This window comes from Prorops nasuta, unplaced genomic scaffold, assembly GCF_024137725.1.
Source record: "Prorops nasuta isolate Cenicafe-Biocafe unplaced genomic scaffold, Cenicafe_Pnas_1.2 PNAS00005, whole genome shotgun sequence".
Lineage (NCBI taxonomy): Eukaryota > Metazoa > Arthropoda > Insecta > Hymenoptera > Bethylidae > Prorops > Prorops nasuta.
Window position 1 is genome coordinate 8,434,545 of NW_027116802.1, and position 27,348 is coordinate 8,461,892.

General features: G+C 34.8%; 5 protein-coding genes across 9 annotated transcripts; 1 reads left to right on the plus strand and 4 right to left on the minus strand.

Moving 5' to 3' along the window:
* Nucleotides 1-231: 231 nt before the first annotated feature.
* On the minus strand, nt 232-3,258 carry carmine (AP-3 complex subunit carmine). Of its 3 annotated transcripts, XM_066727972.1 has the most exons (10): nt 3,051-3,258; nt 2,927-2,969; nt 2,529-2,713; nt 2,206-2,440; nt 1,942-2,101; nt 1,283-1,396; nt 1,037-1,216; nt 807-965; nt 667-717; nt 232-584 (listed from the first exon to the last, which is right to left on the minus strand). In XM_066727972.1, exons 2-10 carry the CDS (start codon nt 2,959-2,961, stop codon nt 450-452), a joined length of 1,254 nt encoding a protein of 417 aa, XP_066584069.1. In that variant the 5' UTR covers nt 2,962-2,969; nt 3,051-3,258; the 3' UTR covers nt 232-449. The 3 variants fall into 3 exon arrangements, with proteins under 3 accessions (XP_066584069.1, XP_066584068.1, XP_066584070.1); XM_066727971.1 differs by having other exon boundaries at nt 2,927-3,257; XM_066727973.1 differs by having other exon boundaries at nt 2,529-2,765; nt 2,927-3,257.
* A 339-nt stretch (nt 3,259-3,597) lies between these two features.
* Nucleotides 3,598-7,684, minus strand: Pgant35A (polypeptide N-acetylgalactosaminyltransferase 35A). Of its 2 annotated transcripts, XM_066726898.1 has the most exons (7): nt 7,532-7,684; nt 7,092-7,446; nt 6,220-6,895; nt 6,022-6,139; nt 5,457-5,942; nt 4,810-4,941; nt 3,598-4,742 (listed from the first exon to the last, which is right to left on the minus strand). In XM_066726898.1, exons 2-7 carry the CDS (start codon nt 7,444-7,446, stop codon nt 4,572-4,574), a joined length of 1,938 nt encoding a protein of 645 aa, XP_066582995.1. In that variant the 5' UTR covers nt 7,532-7,684; the 3' UTR covers nt 3,598-4,571. The 2 variants fall into 2 exon arrangements, with proteins under 2 accessions (XP_066582995.1, XP_066582996.1); XM_066726899.1 differs by lacking the exon at nt 7,532-7,684 and having other exon boundaries at nt 6,220-6,961; nt 7,092-7,229.
* A 50-nt stretch (nt 7,685-7,734) lies between these two features.
* On the plus strand, nt 7,735-12,455 carry gcl (germ cell-less). 2 transcript variants are annotated; one of them, XM_066726901.1, is made up of 9 exons: nt 7,735-7,857; nt 8,233-8,347; nt 8,459-8,582; nt 8,665-8,761; nt 8,848-9,217; nt 9,295-9,564; nt 9,628-9,846; nt 9,917-10,007; nt 10,078-12,453. In XM_066726901.1, exons 3-9 carry the CDS (start codon nt 8,538-8,540, stop codon nt 10,213-10,215), a joined length of 1,230 nt encoding a protein of 409 aa, XP_066582998.1. In that variant the 5' UTR covers nt 7,735-7,857; nt 8,233-8,347; nt 8,459-8,537; the 3' UTR covers nt 10,216-12,453. The 2 variants fall into 2 exon arrangements, with proteins under 2 accessions (XP_066582998.1, XP_066582997.1); XM_066726900.1 differs by lacking the exon at nt 7,735-7,857 and adding an exon at nt 7,879-8,064 and having other exon boundaries at nt 8,196-8,347; nt 10,078-12,455.
* Nucleotides 12,456-12,562: 107 nt separating this feature from the next.
* Nucleotides 12,563-18,157, minus strand: LOC136773320 (UPAR/Ly6 domain-containing protein crok). Its single transcript, XM_066726902.1, has 3 exons — nt 17,495-18,157; nt 15,289-15,450; nt 12,563-15,210 (listed from the first exon to the last, which is right to left on the minus strand). Exons 1-3 carry the CDS (start codon nt 17,568-17,570, stop codon nt 14,981-14,983), a joined length of 468 nt encoding a protein of 155 aa, XP_066582999.1. The 5' UTR covers nt 17,571-18,157; the 3' UTR covers nt 12,563-14,980.
* A 791-nt stretch (nt 18,158-18,948) lies between these two features.
* Swip-1 (EF-hand domain-containing protein D2 homolog Swip-1) lies at nt 18,949-27,071 on the minus strand. Its single transcript, XM_066727045.1, has 4 exons — nt 26,724-27,071; nt 21,238-21,385; nt 19,903-20,037; nt 18,949-19,826 (listed from the first exon to the last, which is right to left on the minus strand). The coding sequence occupies exons 1-4, from the start codon at nt 26,891-26,893 to the stop codon at nt 19,689-19,691; spliced, it is 591 nt and encodes a 196-aa protein (XP_066583142.1). The 5' UTR covers nt 26,894-27,071; the 3' UTR covers nt 18,949-19,688.
* Between the last annotated feature and the right edge of the window lie 277 nt (nt 27,072-27,348).

Genomic DNA, 27,348 nt, shown 5'->3' on the forward strand with positions numbered 1-27,348 from the left:
ATGATCATCTGATTCTGATCACTGGTTGGCCTATTTCTGCTTTCTTCTCTGTTGAGTCACTTGAGTCTGTTGTACGATGTTCTAACTACATAATACATAATCAGCTCTCTGCTAGCGCAGCTGGCAGCTGCCAACTCCTGCTAGCTACCACATATTCAAATAACTCGGTTTCAGAAATGCATACTTAAATCACACTTTATCTTATAATTATAAGGGAATTTTTTAGTTTAATTTCTTTTATTATTAAAATTAAATATATCTCTTACACTTATTATATCGGAGAAATATATGTTCTTGTATTAGTACATGTAAATATATTTATATATACATAAATGTTATGGATTATGAATTTAATAAGTATACATTTTTCATAAAAAGCTTTCTCTTAGATAAATAAATTATGAAAAAAATAATAAAGTCAGATTTGAGTGCCATTTTATAAAAATTATTCACATTCTAATCTGGAACTTGCCAGCCTTGGTTACATATTTAACACCTTTGAATGGCTTATATTTTTCTCCATACATATCCAAACGATTTACTTTAAGCCCAGAAACAGCTAATTGATTAATAGTAAAATGCACCTAAAATACCGAAATTTAAAGTGTAAATGTTTATAAAATTATAAAAGTTAAAAGATAGTTTAATGTAGAAATCACTAGTTACATTAATGGCAGGATTAAACTCTGACACTGATGTTGAGCTCTGAACAGTAATCTGGAAAAGAACAAAATTATCATAATTTATTGATTTAAACAAAATTATAGTACGAAGCAGAAGTTACCGAATGATAAAAATAATCTTACCGATCCACGAAGATTCGGTAATTTGGACATATCTATTCTCCCGATTTCCCACATTAATACTTTACTAACAGGATCAAAAGAATATTTTCCTTGATTTGGTATCAAAGTACAGTTTAAGACCATTTTTGGCATAGGAATTTCTAAAGTAACATTTTCCACCTGCAAGTTGAAAGTAGTTACTAATAAATTCATTCATCTAAAGACAATTAAAAATCAAATTTCAAACTCACAGTTCTTCCAATAGTTTGTTTTGGTCCCACAGTAATATCTAACCTTCCACCACCAGGCTCTTTAAGGCTAATATTATGTCTTACATATATTGGAATTGCAACAATACTTTGTGATCCTATATGATAAGATAAAAGACGAAAATTACCATCAGGGGGTATGAAAGACAATATTCTCTCTGACTGCAAAATAAAAATTATTAGCTTGTTATTTGCATTTATTAATAATCAAAATTATATTATACACACCTCCCATCTTTTAAATCTTACGCAAGGGTGAAAGCTCACATCATCAAATAATCTAGGATTCATGAATGAAAGAGTCAAATCTGGCATACCGCTTAGTTTTATACAACAATCAATCTGTAAGAAATATCTTGTGCTACAAGAATATATGAGAGTACAGCAAAAAGCCAAGGAATATATTAGATTTCAAAAACTAAGCATTCTAGAAAAAAATTGTCTTTTAAAGACTTACAAAAGTCAATTTTACTTTTGTACAATAAACTTATAATCGTTATAGCACATTTTTGTATCTGCTCCAAAAACGTTTCAAAACACTACATTAATGTACTACACACAAAGATATAACACACTTAAACCTGTACAGCTTCAAATTCAAATATTTCCTACATTGCTGGATTAAATAGTATATTAGCTTAGTATTAGAAAACCTCTTGGGGTAAGCTACAAGAATATACAATTAACAGAACATTTCATTTCAGAATCTTAAAGGGATCTTTGTCCTCAAATTGTTAATCCAAGGGCAAATAAAACACACCATCTGATAGATTCTTGAAGGAGTTAAAAATTCATACATAACAGATTTTTCTCTAGATTACTTACTTTTTAGATATTTGATCATACAATAACTGCTAATAAAGTAATTTCTAAAAACTAAAACATACATAGCCTTGTATTTCAGCAAAAACTGTTGCTCCAGTCTTATCAATAATTGCATCAACTTCTTCAACTACATCAAAATATGCTTCATTATTTGTATACTTAACACCAGTTCTTCGCCAGGGAACATTGGACAATTGACCACTTGGTAATATAGCACTAACGCTATTATTTTTGTTAGTGCAAAAAAGGAAAACATTTGAAAACCATTAAGAAAATATTTTGTTTTCATATAGCATTATACTTCAATAATTTTTATTATCACTTACTTTGATTTGCCTGTTACTGTATTTGCTATAGTCCTCAAAATATTTGGTGGTTTGATAAGCTCTTTTAAGATATTTGATTCAGTGGCAAGTGGAAATCCATTATCCAACATTTCATCCAATAGCTCATACACCACAACATAATTTTCCTTGATAATAGTTTCAGTACATTCATTAAAGTAATCCTCAAATGTATCAACAACTCTGTGTAAAAATTCTATAACAAATAATGGAGGAACTGAAAAATAAAAATTAATTACATAAATAAATCAAACCATTGATGTATTATTGTTTGTGTGTATGTACCAAATATAAATTAAAGATACCTTCGGTCATGCAAACTGCAACAAAAAACATATTGCAGCGATAAATGCTTATAAGATAATGATGTGGCGTAGCAATTACTGGTGGTGTGTCTTCAGGGCATAGTACTCTTCGTTGTTGATCAAAAAAATAATCACACAATGACCGTGCTACTGCACTTTTCCAATGTTTTTCCATGAAGACATCTCTGCAAAAATGTTGAATTTATTTTCTTATAAATTTGATACTCCAAAAGCAAACTGTTGAATGAAAATAATACACATATCAATCATTGTAATTTTTGTATATGAATCACATAGAAAATAGCAAAGATTAATTAATTTCCATATCCTAAACTTTTGAAAAATTTTAATTTTTAAAGAGTAACATGTCACATGCAAATTATAATTTCAAAACTAACCCTGATGAGTTAATGATGAACAAGCTATGAATCATTTTTCTATCTATTATAGAGACAAAGAGAACAAAATTTAATGATTTTTTATAATTGGATAAATTTAATAAAGCCACACATAGCACATAACCTCACGGCGGCTGACACAGGTTACGCCGCTTATTACACTATACACACAGCACAGGCAACACGACACTGACACGACACAGCCACAACCACAAGCGGACGCCGGACAGCCTTTACAGCAGGTGCTTAACAGACAGCAGTCAACAAGTCAGCAAATTCAACGAATTCAGCTGTGGACGTTGTAGCGGCCTGTGGCCTGTGTGCCTTTGTCAAACTTGTCAGTCAAGTCGACGTAATAAAATGAAAAAAATCTTGTTCTACTGACAATCCCTTAAAAGTAACAAAATCCTTAACTATCAATTCGAATCTTTCAATCACAGCAGCGAAGGATGGAATCATAAAAACTTCAAACACTTTTCGACTTTTCTATAGGGAAATGAACATAATTAGAGAAGAAAGGTCGTAATGTGGGTGTCGACTGATTTTATATTTTCTTGCAAAAGTATTTTCAACTCATTCTAATCTATTTTAATCTCGGGTTATAATTCTAAGAGTCATCTCCCAGATTAATAATTAAAATTAAATCAATCGAACGAAAATGCATACTCCACTGACAAAAAATTACATATATTCTATAAAACAACATATTATTTAATAATAATAAAAATAGAATATGTTTAAATAGCTTAATATTTTTTACAAAATAAAACATTAATATTGAGTCTAGAGAAAGAACATAACTTGTAAAATATACAGAGTGTTCCAGAATTGATAGTCAAGCCGAACAGCCGGAATACTCTCGATTCTAAAGAAAACACTTATACAACTTTTTAATATTGTTAATATTTTCCAAGTTACATAACAATATCTTAAGCTAAGAGTCTGCATAAATTATTGCTATACATCTCGGTAAATAATAATATTCGAAAAATGAATAAAATTTTTGTGTAGATATTTGAAATATATAATATAGGTAAAAAAAGTCTAATAACTATTTTATTTCATATTATTGCAAATATTTTTCGAATAACATAAGAATCTGTTTAACCATATTCGTCAGGTCAATGGCGTACAAACATTATTATACAGATAACTTGGAAAATATTATCAATATAAAAAACGTTATTAAGCTTTTTTTATCGTTATTATCATATTTACAAGTTCCTCTAATTGTTCTCATATTATTATTTTCTTGACTGCGTAACAATTTAACCAGATCTATCTTAGTCTAAATATATTGTTAGGTAACTCGGAAATTATTAACAATATTACAAAAATAAATAATTGCTCTTTCTCAAAATTCAGCCTTCTATCTAGGGTTTCTGACTCAGTCATGAATTTTGGAGCATATCCTGTATATTTATGATCATACTGATATTTATTATCATACCATGATCATAACAATCACATAAGTATTTTATTAGAGGAGACAAAATTGTGACTGACTTTTTTATATATGTATAATTATCATATATAAAAATCCTTAAATATTTATGAAATTAACACAAATTTATAAATTTAAAAACTGGAAGATCTTATATATCTCATAATAGCTGCTCATTCAATTTATACACATCATGTTGTTCTACTCAGTCTTTATATTATCTTTTGTTGGTATTTTTGACCTAACTAAATCCCAAGTTATTAAAGATGAATTTGGCTTTGTGCAAAGATCTAATATAATTTGGGCATCTCTGTTAGAATGAGTTGCTCCTAGACAGGTTCCTGCTGCCATATTGTAGATTGGTGTACCACTCTGACAAAATATTTCGATTTTAGTTCCAATATTAACGAAATACAAAAATACTATTATTATTGCTTACCGAATTTTTGTGTCTCCAATCTTGATTCCCGCCCATTTCATGACATTTTCCAAGTTTAGGGGCTTTTTCACCTCCTTCCATACAAAGTAATTGACCAAGCACTAATTCCCGTTTGACTGTCTCAAACCACACCTACCAAATGTAATCAGCCTGTATCATTTACTGCTTATTATTAACAGAATTCTCTAAACACTTTTTAGGTCGAAATTTCCTGACAAGTTTGTGGCGTTATCTAAACACCGACTTTCAACTCATTATACTAGTTTAGTAACGTCGCGAACTGTTCTTTCTGGTAAGTCAGTCAGATTATAAAAAGAAAATAAAGACAAAAAAAACAATTTAAAAAAATTAGTATTTTAAAATTTGTACAAGCTTAGCAAAAAAAGCAGTTCGCAACGTCACTAAAACAGTATAATAAGTTACCATTCGGTTTCCAATTGTGAATTTAGGTACCTGCACTAGTGTGCATTCGGTATATCTTTACTCTCAGCTTTAATATTAATAATAAATAGATAGTATTACACTAATAGCATAACAGTGTATGTCCCCGAATTCACGGTAAATAACACCGTAATCTTGTTCGTAAAATTAAATCTAAAAGACGCTTGAAGGATTCCGTTAAAAGGATAGACATACATTATAATTACCTGTGCTTTAATCCTCAGACAAGGAGCTAATTTTAATTTTGAGCCTTTAGTCTTAACATCTTTCTCACTCTGAACACACAAAGTGGTATTTTTAAGACGAATTTGATATTGATCAGTATAATTTCTTTTTCTTGAATGCCATGGTTGAAATGGTTTTTGCTCGAGCACTGACCATTTATCGTTCAATTTTCCATTACTATCTGGTAATGTAAGTTCTGGGTAAACTGTTTTTAAATACCAAGAGAAAGATTTGCAATTCAGTTTTTTTCTAAGAGCAATTCTATCGGAAATATCTCCGTAATGAATGTTTTTTGCATTTTTCAAAAAATAATCTTTATATTCATCCATCCAAACATGAGCTACACGCAGAGAATTTTTCATCATAGTATCGCTTTGATCATTCGCACCATACGGCCTTCGTCTCCGAAACACATGACCAACACGAGAGCAGGGTATCAGCTCTATACTACCACCACACATCCATATCTATAAAACCATATCAATAATTAAAGAAAAAACAATGATAAAATATGATATATTATATGCTGAATTAAAGAAATAGTACCCTAAATGATATTTCTAAATTTTCACCACCCCAAATATCCATACCAGCATCGTATTCGCCCAATTCTGTAAAGTATTGCCTATTTATTGCAAATAATCCTCCAGCCATGGTAGGTGATCTGTTAGAAAATTCATGTTATAAATTAATTAAAATATTCCAAATTATAAACTGATAAATATTTAAATAAAAATTACTTACTTAATAGGTCTTACAAAATCATATTCATGATGTAAACTACCAGAAGGTAAATTATCCCATTTAAAATGTAGTCCCCAATTAAATCCACCTATGACTAGAGGAGATCCAGTATATTGAAAAGTATCAGGATTTATAATGTCGATTACTGGCATACAAACAATAGTTTTGGACACAGCTATTCGTGACAATAGTGGCTCAATCCATTGAATATTAACTTCTATATGACTATCCAAGAAAATTAGTACATCCCCAGATGCTTTTCTTGCTCCAAACATTCGTGCTCTGATTAATCCCTCTCGTTTTTCAGTTTTATATAAATTTATTTTCCCATTAAAGTTGTTACTTATATATCTGTCTACTTTTTCATGTAAAATTTCACTATCACTATAATCATTTACTAGAATAATTTCATGAAGTAAAAATTGTGGCGTTCTGTCCATTATGGAGTGTAATGATCTTATTAATGTCATGTAGTGCTCATTATAAAAACAAATTATGATACTAGCATTTGGCAACATTTTTGAGTATCTTTCATCATTACATAGTTTATGCCTTGTATCTGGAAGATCTCTGATTATGCCAATATTATCTGACACCAAAACATTGAATGCATAATCTTTGTAACCTTTGTCTCTCTTACGTTGATCCTCATAGTTTCTCACCATCCCTAATTCATCTAGACCAAAACACAATCAATTTGTTGATGTAAACGTTTATCTTCATCATTAAATATGTAATATTTCTAAAATTTTGAAATATTATTATATTAGCTTTATATAAATTTATACAAATAAAATATTTAACTTTTCAAACACGTTTCCATCAAACATTTATATACTCAAAAATATTATTTATCATTAAATAAATTTTACCTGATTCTAATGAGTCATCAGGCTTTACGAGTATTGGTTGTAACTGCTGTAAAAGCTTATTGCTATTTTTATATATACTTTCTCCTTTAGCAGGATATCCTTTATCTATAGTATCTATATTTTTTTTGTAATAATTAGAAATGACATTATCACGTAACATTATATTATGCTCTTCTGTTTTTCTATGAAGTTTTGTAAATTCTTGTAAATACTTTGATGTATTCGGTATTATATTTGTTGAGCTAATAGAATTTGCATTTTGCGATAATTTTGAATAAAGATATAGACTGAATGCCCAAGTAATAGATGCTATTATAATTCCAGAGACAAAAGAAAAGTATCTTGTTGACATCATCTAAGTAAAATTAAATAAATAATTAAAACATTACATGCAAGTTACTAATTGACATTAAAATAAAATTTCAACATTATATACTTACTGTCGTTTATATTTTATAGCATGAAAATATTATATTAATTAAATTCTTCACGAGATGACATTTTGAAAAATAAAGATTTTTGGAATGTGAAGGGTGTATGGAACAAAGGTGAAAGGTGTGGTGCTGATGAGTGATGAAAGCGATGGAAGCAGATGGAAGCTTTTAAGCAACCATTGAAAATATTTGATCACATTTGCAGTATAGTTTGTGCGGAACATCAATTATAGCAGTTATGTCCGTTGTGTCCAATTCCAACTGTATGTCAAATTTCAGCTGAATTGGTAAAACACGAAGGTGGAGAATAGCCACAACCAATCAGGTATCAGGTAAATTGGGCTTGTTTTATTTATTATCTTATTGTCTTCCTGGTTTCTACATCTTTCTCTGTCCCTGCTTCCCTCCCTGTTGTGTTTACATCATATGTTCGAAGAGTACATTGTATTGTGAATAATCAATCGATAGACGTATGTATCTACAAAGTTACTAAATTAACAGATTCAATTGATTAAATAAAGAAAGAAGTAGAGATGAAGGTGAGATTGAAGTAATTAAGACTCTGAAAATTTTGAAGCACTTACAGTGTTTCTAAAAATATTTTTTTATCAGAGATAATGCACATTATTAACAAAATTGTAAAACTTTTGGAATATCGACATTTCCCAAGGTGAAAATGGGAAGTTATCTAAGTAAAATTGCTTCAGCTTCAAATATAGCTGTAAATTCGGTTTACCGCGGTCGTAAACGAAAATGTATCGAGGAGGATGATCCAGATTCGGAATCAGAGTACATTGACAAGACTCTTCAAACACCAAAAAAGTATGTTAGCCTATCTATTGCTTAATTATTATTTTGGGGTCAAATTAAGTTAATCATTGTAATTAATAACCGTTTCTTAATTTTATTGTCAAGTATATATTTGTGTTTTAGGAGAAAGCTACTGACAACAGCACAATATATATACAAAACTTTGTTCCAAGAGGAGAAAGGTAGTGATGTAACAGTGTTTATGCTAGGAAGAGCATGGAAATTACATAAAGTGTATATCAGCCAAGTAAGGTGTTTTTCATCTATTTTATTTATTGACAGTCTATTGCTTTTCTCTTTTCTTTAATTTTTTTTCATCTGTTAATTAGAGTCCTTATTTTGCGAGTATGTTTTCTGGTTTATGGCGGGAAACTAATGAATCTGTAATAGCTGTAGAAATAGCAGACCCAAATATAACAACGGATTGTAAGGAAAATTTTGATATCTCCATTAAAAATAACTTAATTGAAATGGAAAATAGAGCATAACTGGAAACTAATTTGAAATTTCAGCATTGTTTACAGTTTTGGGTTCCTTCTATCGAGATGAGATTAGCCTGGAACCGAAGGATGTAATTTCCATCCTTGCGACATCCACCCTTTTCCAGCTACAAGGATTGATAGATCAGTGTTCTGATATTATGATAGAAACAACAAATATCAAAACAGTTGTTCCATATTATAATGCAGCTGCTTCCTATGGAGTTCCAGCAGTAAAAGCAGCAGCTAAGAAATGGCTGGAAGTAAATCTTTTGGGATATGGATGGCTACATCCAAGTTTCTTAAGAGAAATAACTCCTGACTTAATGACAGATCTAATAGCAAGTCCTGATCTTGTAGCCATGCAAACAGAATTTTGCGTATACATGATGTTAAGAGTTTGGTATGCATTTGTAAATTAGTTTTTTAAATACTTGTTCTAAATTATATGTTAAACAATTATTATTGGATTTCTCGCAGGTTATTTGTACATGTTCATACTATGGAAGATTGTATGAAGATGGATGACTTTTTCAAAAATCATAATTGGACTCAGCCTTTTTTGACTTCAGAAATTGGAAGACAGTATGCTGCCCCTTTTAAAGCATTACGTTTAAAACATTTATTAATCCATGATCAAGATGTTAAAATATTAAATGCCGACAATTTAATACCCCACGAATGGTTACATAATGCTTATAAGGAGCAATGGTTGCATTTATTAAGAATTGACGCAAAAAAGGACATTGGGCAAGTATCTAGAACAGTGAAAATGTAGAGAGAACTATTAGTTAAAATTTGTTTTTTTCATAGGCCAAAAGATATGCGTCCCGAAGACTTTGCTGAGAAATGCTTTAGATGTGGTAGATGTGTCGAAAAACCTGGAGAGCATATATGGAGATGGACAGCATTTCACTTCGGCTTGGATTTAGTTGTTTGTTTGGACTTGACTTCTTTAAGGATAAAAAGAAATCACAAATCGGATTCTGAGCACATAAAAGCTAATCACCACAAGCATAATATAATTATCAAGTACTTTCATTGCTTCAATAAAAAATCGTTGATTTAATATTCATTCAAATAATTAAAATTCATTTTTAAGGGTTTGTCTCATGTCCTTGGATGAGCAACGACAGATAAAGCATATTCAAACTTCAGGGATACAAAATCTAAGCTTTCACAAGAACGAAGAAGTAAGTTAAATATGTAATTTATTATTTTTATTTTTATAAAGACTCTAACTGTTTTTTTTTTCTATTATAGAAAAATATTATGTTTCTTGATAAACAGTTGACTTATCCCCTGTACATATCGGTAAACATGCAGGTTGTAACACCATTTAATTTGAAGCAAAAAGAAGACAAAGCATCTGTCGAAGTGATAACTTTGTCAGATACTTAACGACAACAGGATACTACTACAATTTGATACATTTCAAAAGGCGAATAATCTATTAACTATGCTCAACTAGGGCTATACGTTGTCTCTGTTACCTTTTATCTCTTCGTGACCGTTAACTAACGTATACTGTCTTACGTTCATAGTTTCTTATATTTTATATCAACATGCGTAAATTATCGTTTAATCTAAAGAGACAGCTGGTGCTGCATGTCCGATCTAGTATTTTTCTAGTCTTCGAATTGTCACTTGATAATCTGCAATGTCGAGAATGGTCATACTCATCTCTTCCCCCGGTACTTAAAATGGCGAGGATCACATTCCACGAGTTTCTTGAAACGTAAAAACAGGCATAGACCAATATTCTTAACGAAACGATTTGTTGTATTAAAAAATTTTTCTATCTATTTACACCTTTTCAGTGTATATTATGGAAATCGTTAAAGGAAGAGCAGAGATTGTTTTGTTCTCCCCCCATATGTCCGAGTAGTGTTCATAAATTTCGCAGTTATCATATGCAGATAAACTATTTTTTTTTAATGCCATATACTTATGTTTACTTTATATTACTTTTTTGAATGTTTTTATACTTCAATATTTAATGTAGCTGAGAGAAAATTATTTCATTATGTAATATAGCTCTTGACGTATAAAACGAGATTAACCCATTAAAGCCATAAGGTTAAATTTTGTATTGTTATCTAAGCTTTAGACTCGATAAGAAGAAAAGGGTAACTGTATTGGTAACCATTTTTGTAATATTTTCGAGTCTGCTCTTTCGATTGTTAGGGTCTAAATTGTATTGTTATTGCTTTAAAAAATAATATACCGGTTTTTATGTGAAAAAATACTAAAAATTGAAGTTTTGTTTTATCTGATTTCTCTTTAGTCTTTAGAAGATAAGGAAATTTTTTTACTGAAATTGACATTTTATTTTAAAGGTAACCTGTCCATATGTGGAATGTGCACTTTGCGTAGAATAGTCGAGTATGTAGAAGAGGCCAGTATAATAGCCGGACCGGCCGGACCCGTCCTTAACTCATTAATTTGGAAGAACAGTAGGATTGAGTTCCTAATTTAATCAGCGACACTCACAATAGTTAAAGTTTAAGGTTTCAATTTTCTACAGATCGGGTGTTATTATAACCTTTTCAAAATAACGGAAATAACCTGATATTTTTTAAAATTCGATTTTTTTGATCGAAAAGCAAGCATGTATTGAAGAGTTGATCGTCATGTAGATGAAATTGAATGTAGGATAAAACATTAGTGTAATTTTTAAGCAACAAAACTATATAAGCTCGTTATTTACAGACAAATATATACAAATATTCACTCTTTTGTGGAATTTGGAAAAATTTTTGGTGATTTAAGTTTGTAAGAAAAAGGCCTTCCATTTTTATAAGCCTGTACTCTACGGTCTTGTATAGTATATGCAATATCGTACAATGTTCGGTTACTGATTCCGAACACCGTTTTGACCAGATTAGAAATTCAATCCTATTTGTCTTTTGACCAACAAAAATAAGATGAAAAAAGTTACTTACAATTGTTTGATACTTTTACACGTAAAAGTCGTCATAATGCAATTTGGACTTTTGTAATCGAAAGAGCACATTCGCAAATGGTATAAGACATAGTTTTATTCTACAGCTATTTTATTTTAACTATTAAATCTGAAAAGTAAAAATTGACTAAAATATTCTGCTTTATCGGTGTTAATGGGGTTAAACGATCGTGTCTTCCTATTTTGGTAGAAATTCGTTTATAAAATATTTTTCGGAAAACGAAAAACTAGATTAGCAAACGTTTTGAAGGAGTAAGACTCGACTCTTGATTAGTTTAATCAAATCTTTAAATATATTTAAAATAAAAGATAAAGATTATATATATATATATATATATTTATATAACATAAGTATATTTAGATATATGACGTTGAGAGCACACAAAAATGCAAAATATAATTATTGAATACGGAAATTATAAGAATCTGGTGCCTTGCTTGAATAACTAATAACGATTATAAGGATAGAAAAATTAGTAATATTTTTTAGAGTTTTTCAATGTGCAATTGCGATCATAAATATCTGCAATTAATCCATCCATAAATACTTTTTTTTAATAAGAAAAAAAAAATATTGCACTTAAAAAAATATCTTTTATAGTTATAGAAATATTTAAAAAGAAAATCTTTATTGAACCCTATCTCTTCAATAAGAATGAACTAAATGAAATTATCAGTAGAATTATATGTGTGTAACCTCTTATAAAATAAATTTTTTTCACTAATTAGTTGAATTTTGTTGGCGTAATTGTGGAACGTTGAGGAAACCTTGGCTATCTAAGATTTTAATAATCATTCAACACTTTATTGGCAGAATAATCTCTCTGTACATAGTGCATCAGAATGTAATCTTACAATCAATTTCGAGAATGGATTACAATGAAAATTGATAGATTTTCTTTATTTACGTTAATCTGCTGTATTTTCTACGTACTCCGTTGTACTAGTACGTCGTTGTGTGATATGATCAGATATGATATTTGGTTTTAAGTCATTTAATCACTTATTTTTATATATATCCTAAATACTACTTTTACAATACAAATTCTATGCTTCGCAAATAGGCAAATCTTTCTTAAGGGACGAATGCTAGTAGTGGATGGCTTCGAGATCTACCCATAAAATAGTTTAAATAATCAGGCCAATCAAATGTTCTTCATAATCAATAGTTTTAATTATTCGGTCGATCTAATTAATTCAATTATTTAAGCTTATTTATTATTTATTCATCTCTCCAAATTAGATCAAGTTGCAAAAGCTTTGATCTTTCCATAAAAATATTATTAATACTAAAAAGTATACACCTGTGTTTCACTCAATGATCGAAGCTCCTACGATGAATATCATTTCGCGATTATGAACCGTCGAAGAATATTGCTGTTGTTCTACTTACAGCTATCTTATTACATAGTTAACACTTAAGAATTGGACAATTAATTATTTCGTGATGATTTTATTTAAGTATCTCATTAATCAATCAGTTAATATCGTAATTCTAATAATCAATTTAAATTCAACTATGAATTGATCTCACACTTAAAACTTCGAACTGACCACAGTGCGAGGATATAACTTAGATTCTTATTTGATTTTTGTCATTGCTCTTTTCCCCAAATTGCGAAAACAGAAGCCTGCCTGTGGCTCTAAGAGTTATTTCTTGGCAGTACAATAAGCGACTAAAATCAATTGCTAAGAATTTTTTTATGTTGCTGTAGTGAAAACGATATTTCTTTCATGGCAGCTAAATTTGATCACAGACTATGAATAACCGGCTCTTCCAATTTTGTCGATTTAGCAAGCTATTAATGTTTATCTCCTTTCTCCTCTAATTAAAAGATCCGTCAAGAAATTTTTAAGCCTTCTACACCGCAAGAAATTAATTAAAAATCACCTTTCTTACTTTAGATTATCTCAAAATTGTAATAATGGATGAAGTTAATTTTTAATTATTTCCTTGGTCCAATTTCCTTGTAAGCCGTCTGCAAAAGAGAGATCGACCGAGCGTAAAGGACGCTCTTCGGAAAATATTTCTTTTCTTTCCTCTCTCACATTCTTCTTCCTCTAACTTAGATTTTAAAAAAGAGAGGCCACATTAATTCTAGAAAAATATCATACATCGAGTGGCTCTTTTCTACAAGCATTGCCTAATAGATAGATGCAGCCCTCGTGTATGTACTATATATATCATACCATTAGCACATATCGGATCCATTATCCATTAAAGAATAATTCAATCAACGAATTTATTAAACGCAATAGTAGCGATAGCTAGTGGTTAATAGCATCAGGATTTATAGTAAGTAACGATAATAATTAACGACAGAAGCAATTATTAATATTGGTAGCGACAATAATGGTGTTGCAGGAAGATCGATAAAAACAAATCAATTGATAAATGGTTCATCAGCGAGAATCTATATTAAATCACACATTGAATATTGATCAAAAAATTGTATTTTTTCTCAGTGCCATTGAGAAGGAGACCTTGATTTACGACTGCTTACTCATTATTAGTCAAATATATTTGTTTTCTTATTCTTCCATTTTAATGGCACTCCTCTCACTTAGCATTGAACAATTTTAAGGCCGACTGATACGCAATCCCCTCATTGTCAAATGGCGCTTGCGCCTAGAGGTAGAAGATATTTCTATACAATATATTATTTTCACTTGTGTCTACCTTGCTTTGTTCGCTGGTCTCCTTCTTTCTTCATAAATTCCACACAAACCCATGTGAATAACGATGTTTATATAAACTATATATATCTATATGTATGTGTATATATATATATATATATATACGACAATTTATAACAACGATAGTAGTCAAGCTTTCAATTCGCCTGAAGAAAGAGCGAAGTTTTTCTCACCCACAGTGTCAACTTCCGATCCTTCATATATATGTATAGTTTCACGAGCAAGCGTTACGAAGAATTGAGTGAAAAGTCGAATTGATTTGGAAGGTAAATGAGTGCTCGTCACGAGTCATCCACGCGTTTCAAAAAAAGGCCAAATTGCTCACTCGAGCTGAGAATCGCGTGAAACCGGAGGAAATTTGGATTTTTTTTGGAAGGACAGAGGATTTCAGACTCTGTTTGAAAAGTAGAGTGGAAAATGGGCTAAAGAAGAGGAGAAAAATGAGAAAAATTGTTGAGCGTGTCTGTTGAACGAGTTGCAAAGATTCTTCCGCTTGGAACGAATTCATGCGGACGTTTGGAGGAGGTGGAGTAGGACGATGAGGTTGACGACGACGAAGGAGCCTATCAAGAGGACGGAAGATTTGCAGTTTCCAGCGGAATTGCAGAGATCGCCGTTACAGGAACAATAGTTCACTTTTACATCGTGAGTGCCGCTTCTCCTCTGACAAGCTCCGTCATCCTTCTCATCCGTTAAATATCCGCAGCCTCTTACCACCCTTGTTTGTCCGTAAACTGTAAACAATGAAAAATTTATTTTATATCATTATCCTATAGATAAATCATAACATAACGCGCGCGTGACCACTGTACCTATTTGACTGATCTTTCTGCAGATCGTAGGCTCGTACTGGCTCAAATGATCCAGTCGTGGCTGAAAACTACAGTTTACCGTTCCAAGACTGTAGGGGTCGAATGGGTCACCGCATCTCGGATCGTATTCACTGTTGCATTTGTAACATATTATAGCATAGCCTGTAATTAAACCACAGCGTTAATTACGATTGATAAGAGTGATAGTTGAATGGATTTTGTATGGGGGAGGGAGGAGAGAGAGGGGGGGGGGGGGTGATGTAAAATTGGTTGGAAGCCATTAGGAGTAAATGCCAATGCGGATCCTTATGTAATTCGGTGAATCGGAGAAACGTGGAAATTCGATCGCGGCAAAAGCCGGGAAAACCATGCGCGAAACTATCGTAGAGTTTTTAGCGAGAATTCATTAGGGACCACGCGACTAACAATAGGAGAGTTTTTCTTTGCCAATGGGAACAAGTGGACCACAGGAGGAAGAAGAGCGAAACGCATTGCAAAAACCTCGAGCGAGGGTGGGAGAGTGTTTAGGGGACGACTAATGAAAGTAAAAGGATGGAAAGAGAAGACTATAGTTGGAAAGAAATGGAAATACCGTCTGAAGGAAGAAACTGGGTCGCTCGATACCCTCGCAAAGTTTGCTCTGTGAAACAAAACCTCCAAATTTCAGTCAACTGTCCTGACCAATTGTCATAACGACGTCTAGACTCTATCTCCTCTAAACACTCTTTCAACTGTAATACATAAGCTGTATCCAGCTTTAGCTCTCTCTCTCTCTCTCTCTCTCTCTCTCTCTCTCTACCCTAATTCGACTTTTATCAAACAATAAAACGTTTTTTCAACATATGGAAACATTGTTCTTCAGCTGACCTGTTTGTAACGTTTCTCACTTTTTAATGGGATTCTGTCTGCAAATTGAGTCCACTCGTTTCCCAGTGAGAGAGACGAAGTACCACAAGTGCTAACTTTGTAAGAGTTCTTTGGCAGGCAATTATACTGTGTAATACTCTACAATAGGAACTATTTCTTCAGAAAAATCTGCCATTTCATTAAATTTACGAGCTTCAATTTCGAAAGAATAAGAATAATTCAGTTATTCCACGATCGCAATAGAGGGTATAATGTGAATATTTTAAGTTAGAAAGAAGGTTGACAGGCGGATATAGTTGGACGATAGATTTCAATCGATATTTTTTTACACCATGACAGACATAAAGAGTTTGCACGATAAAATTCTTAGATTGGCACCGCGACCATGTATAGATCACATGGGCCCTTATAATCAATCTAAGAGCCCTACTCGTGAAATTAGATTATCGATCGTTCAGTCTCTTTTCGATGGAAATCTCCCAAAACAAGGTCAAAGTTTTGTATTCAATACCCCTTAAAAAATTCCAAATGTAATTATATAATGAAATTCTTTTATCGAATTATTCCTATTTTTCTAATGCTGTGATATTATTATTGTAATCTATAAAACACTAATGAGAGCCGGTATCTGTATATATTCCTACAATCGCGTTGTAATTAAGCCTACTGAAACAATCAACTCGTTATGATATATTCATTTCCTTTTAAATATACATAGAATATTTGCCATCGATGAAACTTAAATATTTCATAACTGGACAAAGCTGAAAAAGCTTAAACCTCTATTAAAAGCTTTTAATTCCAATGACTAAATTGTTAAAATATATGAATATTATATGCCTAATTTTTCCCCTTGTAATTCTGAATAAAATAAATAAACGAAAAAGAGTTTGCGAAAATTGTATAAATTATGTAACAGAATCGATCCGATGTAGCTATAGATTTTTCTGTCAAAAGCAATTTACTTTGCAGGGTTGAAAGTGTTAAATGGTGATAAAAATAATAGCAATCTTATCAGTTAAAGTCTCTGATCCTATTAAAGCCGGGGAATCAGTTTAATTAGATCATAGTTCTGTACTCCCGTTTAAACAAGCAACTTTTATTATTATTGTTAATCGTTCACCGCTTTCCGCGACTAATTTATTTCACAATTAACAAACAGCTCTATTCCCTTACAACAGCTCGCTATAAATAAGATAAAAATTCAAACAATCTCATTATATACCGTCTAGCAATTTATCGCGTTTAGAAAAAATCGGAAATAGTTAAAGTTCGATTAGAGCGATGAATTGGAGAGGAAAGGGGTGCCGGGGAGGTTGGAGGGGGTAATGGAACTCACCGTGCTGAAACGTCGTGATAAGGACACAGAGGAGTACGAGAATGCTGGCAGTTGACTTGAGCGGATTCGGCAGCATCTTCGCGATCACCTACTGATCATGTGTCTCGGCGATCTCTGGTTAGTCCGAAGGGGTCCGAAGAAGGCAGCACTACCGTCGCATCTAGCAAAGGGAAAGCTCTCGGACACGGCTCCACGGGATCTCGGGGCGCGCGCGCATTCAGGACTGCACCAGGATTTATCTATATCCGTGACCTGTGTCGCGGAAACACCGGAAATACCAGGCGCACTCGAGAAATTCTCTTATCGCCACTCTTCAGAGCCTCTTTGCCGACCTTAGCTGACCTTGAGCGATCGAAAAAAAAATCCCAATTGGATCGAGGTCTCCCGCGACCTCGACGATTTGGTATTTTCAACGTGATCTTGCCTTGACCTTGGGGGGACTCTCCGAGAAGGTTTCTAGTAGATTTGGCACTGGAGGCACCTGACTGTTCCAATAGCTCCCTCTTCCGGTGCACCCCGTTCGGTCGGAGGGTCGCGAATGCCACTAAAGACACCCTGTCTGCGTCGTTCTCCTTTCACCGATCTGCTCTCCTCTTCCCCGCTTAATGCACCGCTGTGTTTTCCTCTTATGCGCCAGCGTCCGTAACTCTCATCGGACTCCAGTTCGCTGCTCGCTGCGAGAGCCAACTTCCCCTTCCTATCCTATTCTATCAACCTACCTATCTACCTACCTACCCTTCCTGGCATCGATGCGCCTGCCTGACTTTAAGCGCGCCGACCTATCAGCCTACCGAAACTCCCCCCCCAATCTCCTTTATACACAACTTTATAATTCATTTCCTCTTCCTCACTTTTCTCCTTTCCATCTTAAACATATTGTCAAGTGATTTGCAAACTGTGCCAGTTTTTATTTATCATTGAAGCCTGAGATTTTCAGCTGTATATGTATACATGATTTTGTATTTGTGTAATTGTAAAATGAAAAAAAAATGAAAGTTTGCATAGACAACTGCTGATCTGGTAACAATTTACCTATCGTTTCTACTTTCTTGAATTGTAGTCTTTGTTAGGATCGAGAAATGCCTCCTGTCCCAGCAATTTCTCCTAACTTTTTGCGTCTACTGATCTTTATGGAAATATCGACGGAAATGATTTTCCCTCTTACATTTCTATTCAGCGACATCGCCGTGGGAATGCAGCTCACATACTAAACGTTTAATTGCTACACGTGGTACGTTGAGGCCAAATTTATTTCTCCCGTCGTCAGACGATAGACTCTCGGTATTTTCTCTCAGATATTTCTCATCCTTAGAAGAACTTCGATATTTCGTCAGGTTGAAGCTTTTTTATTTCGTGAAATTGGTGTATTGATCGTACATATGAGAAAGAAAGGCCTGTTCGATTTATTGCAGCTGGCAAGTGAACTGTCTGCCTTATCGATTACCGAGATATGATTTTGTGTGAGAGATATTAGCCAATCAGCATTTCTCAATTGACAAGTATTTTTATTATACAATTCCTTTATAACGCGTGAATACACCAAATAGCACTAGATAATTACACCACGCGTATGGTATACAGTGAAAATTTCATTAGAATAAACTTTATAATATAAACGCATATGTATATCGTACAATATAATGTAAATATTTATATAGGTGCGTAAAAAACTAGTAAATAAAAACTATTTGATTTTTATTTACATATTGCAGAATTATTACGATTATTCTCTAAAATGTCGACAATGATAAAATGAGTGTTCAAAAGTAAAGTTTACAGCTCTTGACGTTAAAAACGGTAAAAGATTCAACAAGAACAAACTGATTGTGCCGAAAACAACTGAATTGACTAGACTCGAGACAAACGTTACTTATTAAAAAACTCTCTCAGTATAATATAGTTAAATATTTCACCGAAAGCGGTAAAAGATTCGATTCCTCAATGAGATGAAATAATTTATTGCTAATTAATCTTTTTCGATTTCGTCGCGCCGAATAATGGCGTAGATTTATAAAAAAAAGAATAGTTAATACGATCGTTATTATATCTAATTAATAAAACTAACAACAATTCGCGATGCTCTTTATACAATCGATCAGACTCATAAACTAGGAAAGTAACGCATCAAGCTTTTCTTTCGCACTAATTAAACTTTTATCGCCTTCGTGGGATAATTGGATGGAATCTTATATTCTTAATTATTGCCAAAGATCGCTGCCTTCTGACGAAATTGTGCTCGCCTCTCAGCCTTCTCCTCTTCTTGTCTTTTTCTCTCTTCCTGTTCCATACGGATCTCGTCCTCAAATTTACTAGATTTCCTCAGCTGCTCGATCTATAAATATTCAAAAATTAAACAGTCAATTCGAAATTCCCAGTGAAATGTCACCAAAGAAGCAAAAATTGTTTACTTTAGCCTCGAAGAAATTCTTGGCACCGGTCACACCAACCTCATCCACGTCGATCTCTGTAAGTCGGGCTAACTGACCAAGTCCGGAGTCTTGTTCCAATTCTCCAGCTCGGGCCTTGCGGTAGATCAGCAAAAACTGTAACAACGATGAATAATATGTTAAAAACTTTGAGCATCAATCAAATCCCCCACATAGTTTCATTCTAAAGAGTATTCAAAATATATTCATTACGTTGAATTATAAAAATAAAACGACAGACGCGATTCGATTAAGATTAGATAAGAAAAGCGATAAATGACGAATAAATCGAGTGACACACCGATTGTAGGCTTTTTTAATCAGACGGATTATAAAGATTGCAGGACAGAATGAGTAAGCGTCGGTTGACCGAATCAATGAACATCTGGATATAGATAGGACGAACAGTGATTGTTGAAAAACACGTGACGGACTGTAAACTGAATGGCAAGGCGAATACTAGTGTATATCCGGAGCGCGATGAGTAAGTCGACCGGTGAGTAAAGCTGGTAATGTCAGAGGGCTCCCTCGCTGACTCTGAATCATAGCGATCAACGAGGCAAACTCGCTTGCTTCCACGCACGCGTCTTTGTTTGCGAAATACGGAAAGTCACGTCCCAGCGTCCACGCATGAATTTATATCACCGTTAAACACCGTTCGTTCTCCCTCTCCTCGCGATATTATACACTTTCCTATCGGGAAACCCGTAAGTTTCTAGTTCGCTCGTTTAGCAACTGTAGGTCCACCTTTGGACTGTCAATTATTGTCACCAATCTCAATTCACATACATACGTTATTTCGGATCAACTTTGCTCGTTCCTCGAATCGACACATTTGATTATAATTAATATATACGCGTGTGAGATAAAAGAATTAATTTCAATGAGATTTATCGCTTTCATCCGGTTAATCCGAAGGGACCCCCTGTATCCCAGGCAAATTGAGCGTGGAAAGCGAAGCTTGTATTATACAAACAACGCGTGGTATATAAGACTGTATATTATATGTTTACTTAGCAAGCTTACGGGAAACGATAGAGATCGAAAGTTATGGTTAATACTCCCGTTCTCTCTTTGCGGGATTTTCGTGGAATTTCTATATCGGTCCCGTAGGCGGGAGGCTGTCCGTAGGTAAACAAACTCCAGCCTCTGTAATACGAGTTCTATTTCGGTTCCACGAAGCCCGTCTCGCAGACCAAGCTTATACACGCATATGTTCTCGGTCAATTTCGATATCGCGAAATAGCAACGTAATATTACAAATCTTATATATATATATATATATATATTATTGTCGAATGAAAATGTCTACTCCACCTCGCGAAAAGAAATTTTTCCATCCTTATCCTCGTCGATTTCCCGAATCATCGCCTTCAGTCCTAAATGCGTTTGTGGAGCACCAAGAACCTCCATCATCCTTTTGAGCTCTGCCAGATCCAGGTACCCATCGTGGCCATCGTCGAATCTACGAAAAACAACATAAATCAATGACCATCGTCAACAAGATTAAAAACTGGTTCGCGGGAACGGAAGGCTTATCTTCGAGCCGCGAAGCAGCAAAGGGTCATCGACCTTTCTGCCATACGATCGGCATACGGTTGAATTATTGATTTCGTTAGGTGGGATTCTATTTTGGAGCACGTATCTCGCTTTTGTAATTTTATGGAGAGATCGATAGCGTGGGATATTGGAGTCTCGCTTTGTTTCAGAGCTAACGCGTTACGTTATTGCTCGCTCAAGCCTCGCAGTTGCAGGTTTAAATTTAATCCGAGTTGTCGGATTCACTCGCTCGACTTGTCATTCGACTTAAGCTCGAATCAAGTTTCAGGCTCGATTATAGTGAAACTTGAAGAATATATAGTCGTTTGGGCGGTTTACTATCGCGCTCGTGGCTCTTAATAGTCGAATGTTTGCTAAATGGGACGGTGGCAGTTGTTGAGTAACAGAGAGCAGCGCATTGCAGCAAGTAGACCGTGCTCGTGTTTATAATCGCTCAACTGGGATACGAATACAGCGGAGCGACTGTATAAGTTGAAGCGAGACGGGAAGTATGAACCAGATTGCGCGTTACCAATCCAATCTACTCTCGTGAGACAATTTTTAATATCTCTTTCTCTCTCTCTCTCTCTCTCTCTCTATATATATATATATATATATAGCAATTCGTCAAAAAAGACACTCTGATCATCCCGGATAATATTCCAGCGCGAATCCATCGAGAGAAAGTTCCATGAGAATTCGTGTCATCTCGACAAAATTTCAAATTCGTCCCAGAAAACTCTGCGAAAAATCATGCAATTTGTTTGGTATAAAATTGAGAAAGTGCAGAGGTTTCCATGTTTTTCTGACGCTCACTCGAGAATATACATTTCTCGCGGGATGCTGGCGCGAACATCCTGCGGATGAGAATGTGTGGTTGAGGTCAAGGTCACATCGAGGACGGTCAAGCGAGATAAACGCGAAGATCGATAAGCGACTGGATCAGAATTTCCGCGCAAATCTCTTACGCGCAGGTCCATCGAGCACATACAGATATATGATTCCGAAGTTTCTCTCTCTTTTTCTTCGCTTCTTATAATATATATATATATATATATATATGCGCGACCCTTGACCTTTCCCACGAAGGAGTAGCGAGACATCCCGAAAGTATACAACCCGTATCTCCAGTCTCCACGCGGTTCAAATCTCTTTCTATATGCGAAAGGAAAAATAATTGCAGTGTAGTGTACGTTGATTGTAAACAATCGACGAATGTTTATATATATATATATAGTTACGTGCTCGCGAAATTGGAATCTTTCGAGTTTCCAGGAGACCTCGATACAAAGAGTTGCAGCAACTCTGAGACGTAGAAAAAACTGGAGGTTTGCGAGAATAGAGAATGAGTGAGAGTTTGCGAACGCCTTGAATGGCAAAAGAACGGAGAGCAGTTTCTCGAGGAAAAAGGACTCGCGGTTGCATCGATCTTTGGAGTTACGTCGAGAGGGAGAATGCCAAGTACCGCGTCTCACCTTGACCCAGATCTGGATGGCCAGGCTGGCTGGAAAATGACCCGGTGAGCTGACGCTGCCCGGTACCATCGATTCCTGCGAAAGACGCACGTCGTACTCCTGCCAAACCAGCTTTATCCAGCCAATCATCGAATTTTATTCTTTAACGTATATAATATCAAATAAAATCTGCTTTTCATTATTTTCCTCAGCCAGTCCGAGGTGTGTCGAACAATTACTTTTACATTGCAGGATAGATCTCGCTAACCTATATACCATCGAGCAATTTAAGTTGTTTCAGGGAATCATCAAATTTCAAAGTTTCGATTGGTATAACTTTTTTTATTATTATTATTAGTTCCTACAGCCAATTTGTCGTTGCCTTGAACAATCGATCCTTACAATTGACGTCACACGTTTGCCGTCAAGCCAATCAGCTTGATTCGGGCAATCACCAAGTTTCATTTATTATAATGCACCAAACAAAATCTTCTAAACATTATTTCTCACGACAGTCTGCATTGCGCTGCATAATTGATTTTCATGGCAAACGTTGTAAAGTTTACTATCAAATAAACCAAGTTGGTTCAGGGAATTGTCAAAATTTAACGTTTCGTCTAAAGCAATTTTTTTTTTCATATTTCCTACAAACAATTTGTCGTTTCCCTGAACGATCGACCTTTACGATTGCGGTGTCAAACGTTTGCTATCGAATCAATAAGCTTGACTCAGAAAATCATCAAGTTTTAATGTTTCGTCTAAAACATTTTTCTTTTAATATTTCTTACAATCAGTTTGTCGTTTCCCTGAACCATCGATCTTTGCAATAATGGATATTACACGTTTGATATTAAGCTGATTAGTTTCATTCAGGAAATTATCAAGTCTTGTTTACTAATCATGAAATAAAATCATCATTTCATTATTTCTTACAACCTTAGCTTCGTTGCACTGAATAATTCTTTTCCATAAAAAACGTTGTAAACTACCAAGTAAACAAACTTGGTTCGAGGAATCATCAGAATTCATCTTTACGCCTGAAACGATATAACTTTGTCTGTCCGGTGATTCTCTCACAGCAAACCAAGTTTATTCCGGCAATGGAGAAATTGTAACGATTCGCAAACAATCGTTGGGGTTTCCGTATAATTTTTCACAATGATTTCAACTATTCTGCGGCATATTGTTTGGTGTGCCTATATAGCGTTACGGTGCAATAATCCGAAGGAACGCTGAATCGTGACTTGGTATAGCTGACTACTGCATGCTGTGGCTTAAGAAAAAGGCCCGAGCGAGCAGCACACAGGTACCAATCGTGTGGCATAAGCGGCTTGGACACAATGCATTTTCTCGCGTACTCGAATTTCGCTGAATTCGCCGACAACATTCGATAGCTCCTCGACGATCTCTTACGCCTTCTTTGTCAGATGCCTTCGTGAATTCTTCAACGGTCTCTCTCCCTCTCTCTCTCTCTCTCGACTCTCCATCCACCTATATTTGATGATCGATAGGAATAGAAAGCTGCGATACGCGGACGATCGAGAAGATTTCAATCTACTATTATTACTACGGCATAACTAATACTTCGACAAAAATCTTCTTTCCACCTCGACAAGATTTCCTCGATTTAACGAGAAAGCAAACATTCGAACGCGGAGACTTTCTTGCGCGGATTATCTTTCGTAACGCTCATTTGCAACAACAAAGCGATTATTAAGAGTCGCGATTACCAATTATCGCTCGCAAAACGGAACGTAGGATGACTAATGTTAAATTCTGACAATTTACGCCAGTAACTTGACGCATGTTTTGAACGAACGAGCGATTGCGATTTAAATGGTGAATTTTCAGGGAAAATCACCTGCAACGATATTACAACTTGGGAGCGATAAGATGTTAAATGTCCGTTCTAAAAGAATTTATTGCGAATATAAAGATTTTCTGTCGAGACGGGCAATGTTTTTTTGTCCAAAAGCCGGCAGCATGGAATCTTAAAAAAGCACACGGGATTGGAATATAAAGTGGCGAAGGTTGAAGAGTTAAGCGTGTTATTGAGCACGCGACCGACGACACGGGCACACAAGGGAAAGTGCAGGAGGTCTTGCGTGTCGCAGCCTCAGTCCTCCGTAATCGTTCTTCCCAGAACAGCTGTTCTTCCTAGCAAGATGATAATACGCCGTTTCCTCTGCTCCTTTCCGAATATTCGCATCCTCCATCCTATTCATATATATATATATCGCCAAAAACTTCCTTTCTGACAATCTCTACGCGAAAGACGGAAATTTCCTTACGATTCTGTAAACTTATATATATATATATATACATGCACCTCATCGTTCCGCGTAAATCCTCAGAATCCTTTCTTCTACAATAATTTTATTATGTACGCGCTGTAAACGACCTGTGACGTAATAAAAAACGGTGAATGATAATTTACCACGCAACACAACGTTCGCGAAATTATTCAGCTTTCGACGAATGAATCGTTGGAGTTGGAAGTTGCAGAGACCTGCAAAATTACGGCGTACATCTCTATATATATACGTATACTATGTTGCACCATGGTAGGTAATTGAACGGCTCATTGACTGGTTGGTTAATGACAAAAGTCCGTGCGACTCTATTCACGGGAGAGCGTAATTAAAAGATATGGGAAAAAATCTGGGTAAAAGTGGAAAGTACGAAAGGTGGTGACTACTCTCTGCGAGCAGGAAATTACAGATAAGCGCATCCGTAAAACTATTTTTAACCGTCGAGTATCGCTAGCCGCAATTTTCTACAGGCCTCGCACCTTGTCCGTGCCAGGCGTATCGGTTTAGACGTCTCGAGATAAAAAAGGAATAAAATTATACCAGTCGGTAAGGTGAGCGTCTAAATATTAAGACGGTAGCCAGCTCGAATTCCTCGATTCATCTTGATATAATGCAAAGCGTGTTTGCATTTCAGATAAGGTATCTCATTATTGAATGCGCGATGAAATTAAATGTCTAAAAAGATTACCATCGTTCAATATAGAGCGCTAGAGTGTTCGTTATAACGGTTTAATGGAATTGAGAAACGTAAAGAGTGTTGATATATATATATGCAAATATATTGATATTGTTGCGGTTGCACAGTAGCCAATGCAAAACTGTTATTTCCGTGAGGTTAAGCAAATTTTCCAGGAAATCTAGAAAGTAACGGTAAGGAGGTTTGGTTAGTATAGAAACCATTGGTATATGGTAAATTGCACGAGATGAAAACTGAAAGAAGAAATTGACTGGTAGTTTTGTGGTTACAAAAGCGAGATGGCAGTGCGTAGCACGTCTCAAGTATCTTCCCTCTTGCTTCCTCGCATCGCACTCTTTTTCAAGACATTCCCGAGTCAATCGGCAAGCAGAAGCAATAGCAACAGCAGTTTCGACAACCGAACGGAGGGAACGACCTGTCGAGTTCAGGTAACCTCAGTGTGACTCATAAAACTTACATTACTCACCACCGTTGTTCGACCATAAACTTCAAACCCCTAACGCAAAACTGCTCCAATTCAGGCGCAGAACCATCTGTTCCCTTATTACCGATCAATAACAATAAATACTTTCATTCTAAGAACAATTTTAATTTCATCAATATTTTTGATTATTTTTCTAATGAATTTTATAGAACATTTTATGAAAACAGTGCAGATCTCACAAAGGAAACTATTGAACGTTCGGTTAAACAGGAACAATCGCGATTGATCGATAAAGAAGAATCTCGTGCGGCCTTGAAACTGGTGCAGAAGTGTAGTAGATCACGCGAGAGGGGTGTAAACGAGAGAATGCTGCTCACCTGTTGAAGGTCTGCTCGTACTGCTTGATCTCTCTGCGTGACAATTCGTGAAATTCCGTGTATATGTTGACGAATTTGTATTGTTTCTTCACCTCCTTTCCTTCCTCTAGATCCTCGTTGATCTTTTGTCTCCTGCTGAGAATGTTACTGAGCTCTGCATCTGCCGGCATGATGTTTCCTTTTGCTCAATTTCCAAACTAATTATTTTTATTCCCAATGCCGAAACTCGCAAGGTCCAAGTTTTGTCGAGGAAAGCCGGTTCCTTCGAGAAACGAAAAAATCTTCTCGATCTACGGTCTACCTGGCGCGGTGTGCTCGCATACACTGAGAGTCTGCGTCTGAATGGTTCGATGAAATTCCATTCCAGACTGGCGGCTTTCAAGCTACCAAATATCACCGCCAGGAGGCGATACTCTCCTACAGTAGTAGCGTAGCAGTTGTTAGGGCCTGGACGGCTGGACATGACTTCACATGACTGAAAGGAGTAATATATTAGATATTAAACCAAGCTATTTAGAACTTCTGATTGGTCAAAAATTTGCAAATAAGAACAGAAATGAACTTTTACCCAATCAGATGTCATAAAATTACTTAGTTTAATATCTAATATCTTATTCCTTTCAAT

What these genes read in the sequence shown, in the direction of transcription:
- carmine (XM_066727972.1), bottom strand. Translation starts at nt 2,961, where the DNA reads ATGATTCATAGCTTGTTCATCATTAACTCATCAGG. An exon ending in ACAGTAACAGGCAAATCAAA is followed by an intron (nt 2,102 to 2,205) that starts GTAAGTGATAAT and finishes CAAAAATAATAG; the next exon opens with CGTTAGTGCTATATTACCAA. An exon ending in TAAGATTTAAAAGATGGGAG is followed by an intron (nt 1,217 to 1,282) that starts GTGTGTATAATA and finishes TTTATTTTGCAG; the next exon opens with TCAGAGAGAATATTGTCTTT.
- Pgant35A (XM_066726898.1), bottom strand. Translation starts at nt 7,446, where the DNA reads ATGATGTCAACAAGATACTTTTCTTTTGTCTCTGGAATTATAATAGCA. An exon ending in GATTTTGTAAGACCTATTAA is followed by an intron (nt 6,140 to 6,219) that starts GTAAGTAATTTT and finishes ATTTTCTAACAG; the next exon opens with ATCACCTACCATGGCTGGAG. An exon ending in ATTGGAGACACAAAAATTCG is followed by an intron (nt 4,743 to 4,809) that starts GTAAGCAATAAT and finishes ATATTTTGTCAG; the next exon opens with AGTGGTACACCAATCTACAA.
- gcl (XM_066726900.1), top strand. An exon ending in CCCAAATATAACAACGGATT is followed by an intron (nt 8,762 to 8,847) that starts GTAAGGAAAATT and finishes TTGAAATTTCAG; the next exon opens with CATTGTTTACAGTTTTGGGT. An exon ending in AAGCATAATATAATTATCAA is followed by an intron (nt 9,847 to 9,916) that starts GTACTTTCATTG and finishes TTCATTTTTAAG; the next exon opens with GGTTTGTCTCATGTCCTTGG.
- LOC136773320 (XM_066726902.1), bottom strand. Translation starts at nt 17,570, where the DNA reads ATGCTGCCGAATCCGCTCAAGTCAACTGCCAGCATTCTCGTACTCCTC. An exon ending in TATCACGACGTTTCAGCACG is followed by an intron (nt 15,451 to 17,494) that starts GTGAGTTCCATT and finishes GTTTAATTACAG; the next exon opens with GCTATGCTATAATATGTTAC. An exon ending in CAGAAAGATCAGTCAAATAG is followed by an intron (nt 15,211 to 15,288) that starts GTACAGTGGTCA and finishes CATTGTTTACAG; the next exon opens with TTTACGGACAAACAAGGGTG.
- Swip-1 (XM_066727045.1), bottom strand. Translation starts at nt 26,893, where the DNA reads ATGCCGGCAGATGCAGAGCTCAGTAACATTCTCAGCAGGAGACAAAAG. An exon ending in TACGAGCAGACCTTCAACAG is followed by an intron (nt 21,386 to 26,723) that starts GTGAGCAGCATT and finishes TGTTTTTCGTAG; the next exon opens with ATTCGACGATGGCCACGATG. An exon ending in GAAAAATTTCTTTTCGCGAG is followed by an intron (nt 20,038 to 21,237) that starts GTGGAGTAGACA and finishes TCGTTGTTACAG; the next exon opens with TTTTTGCTGATCTACCGCAA.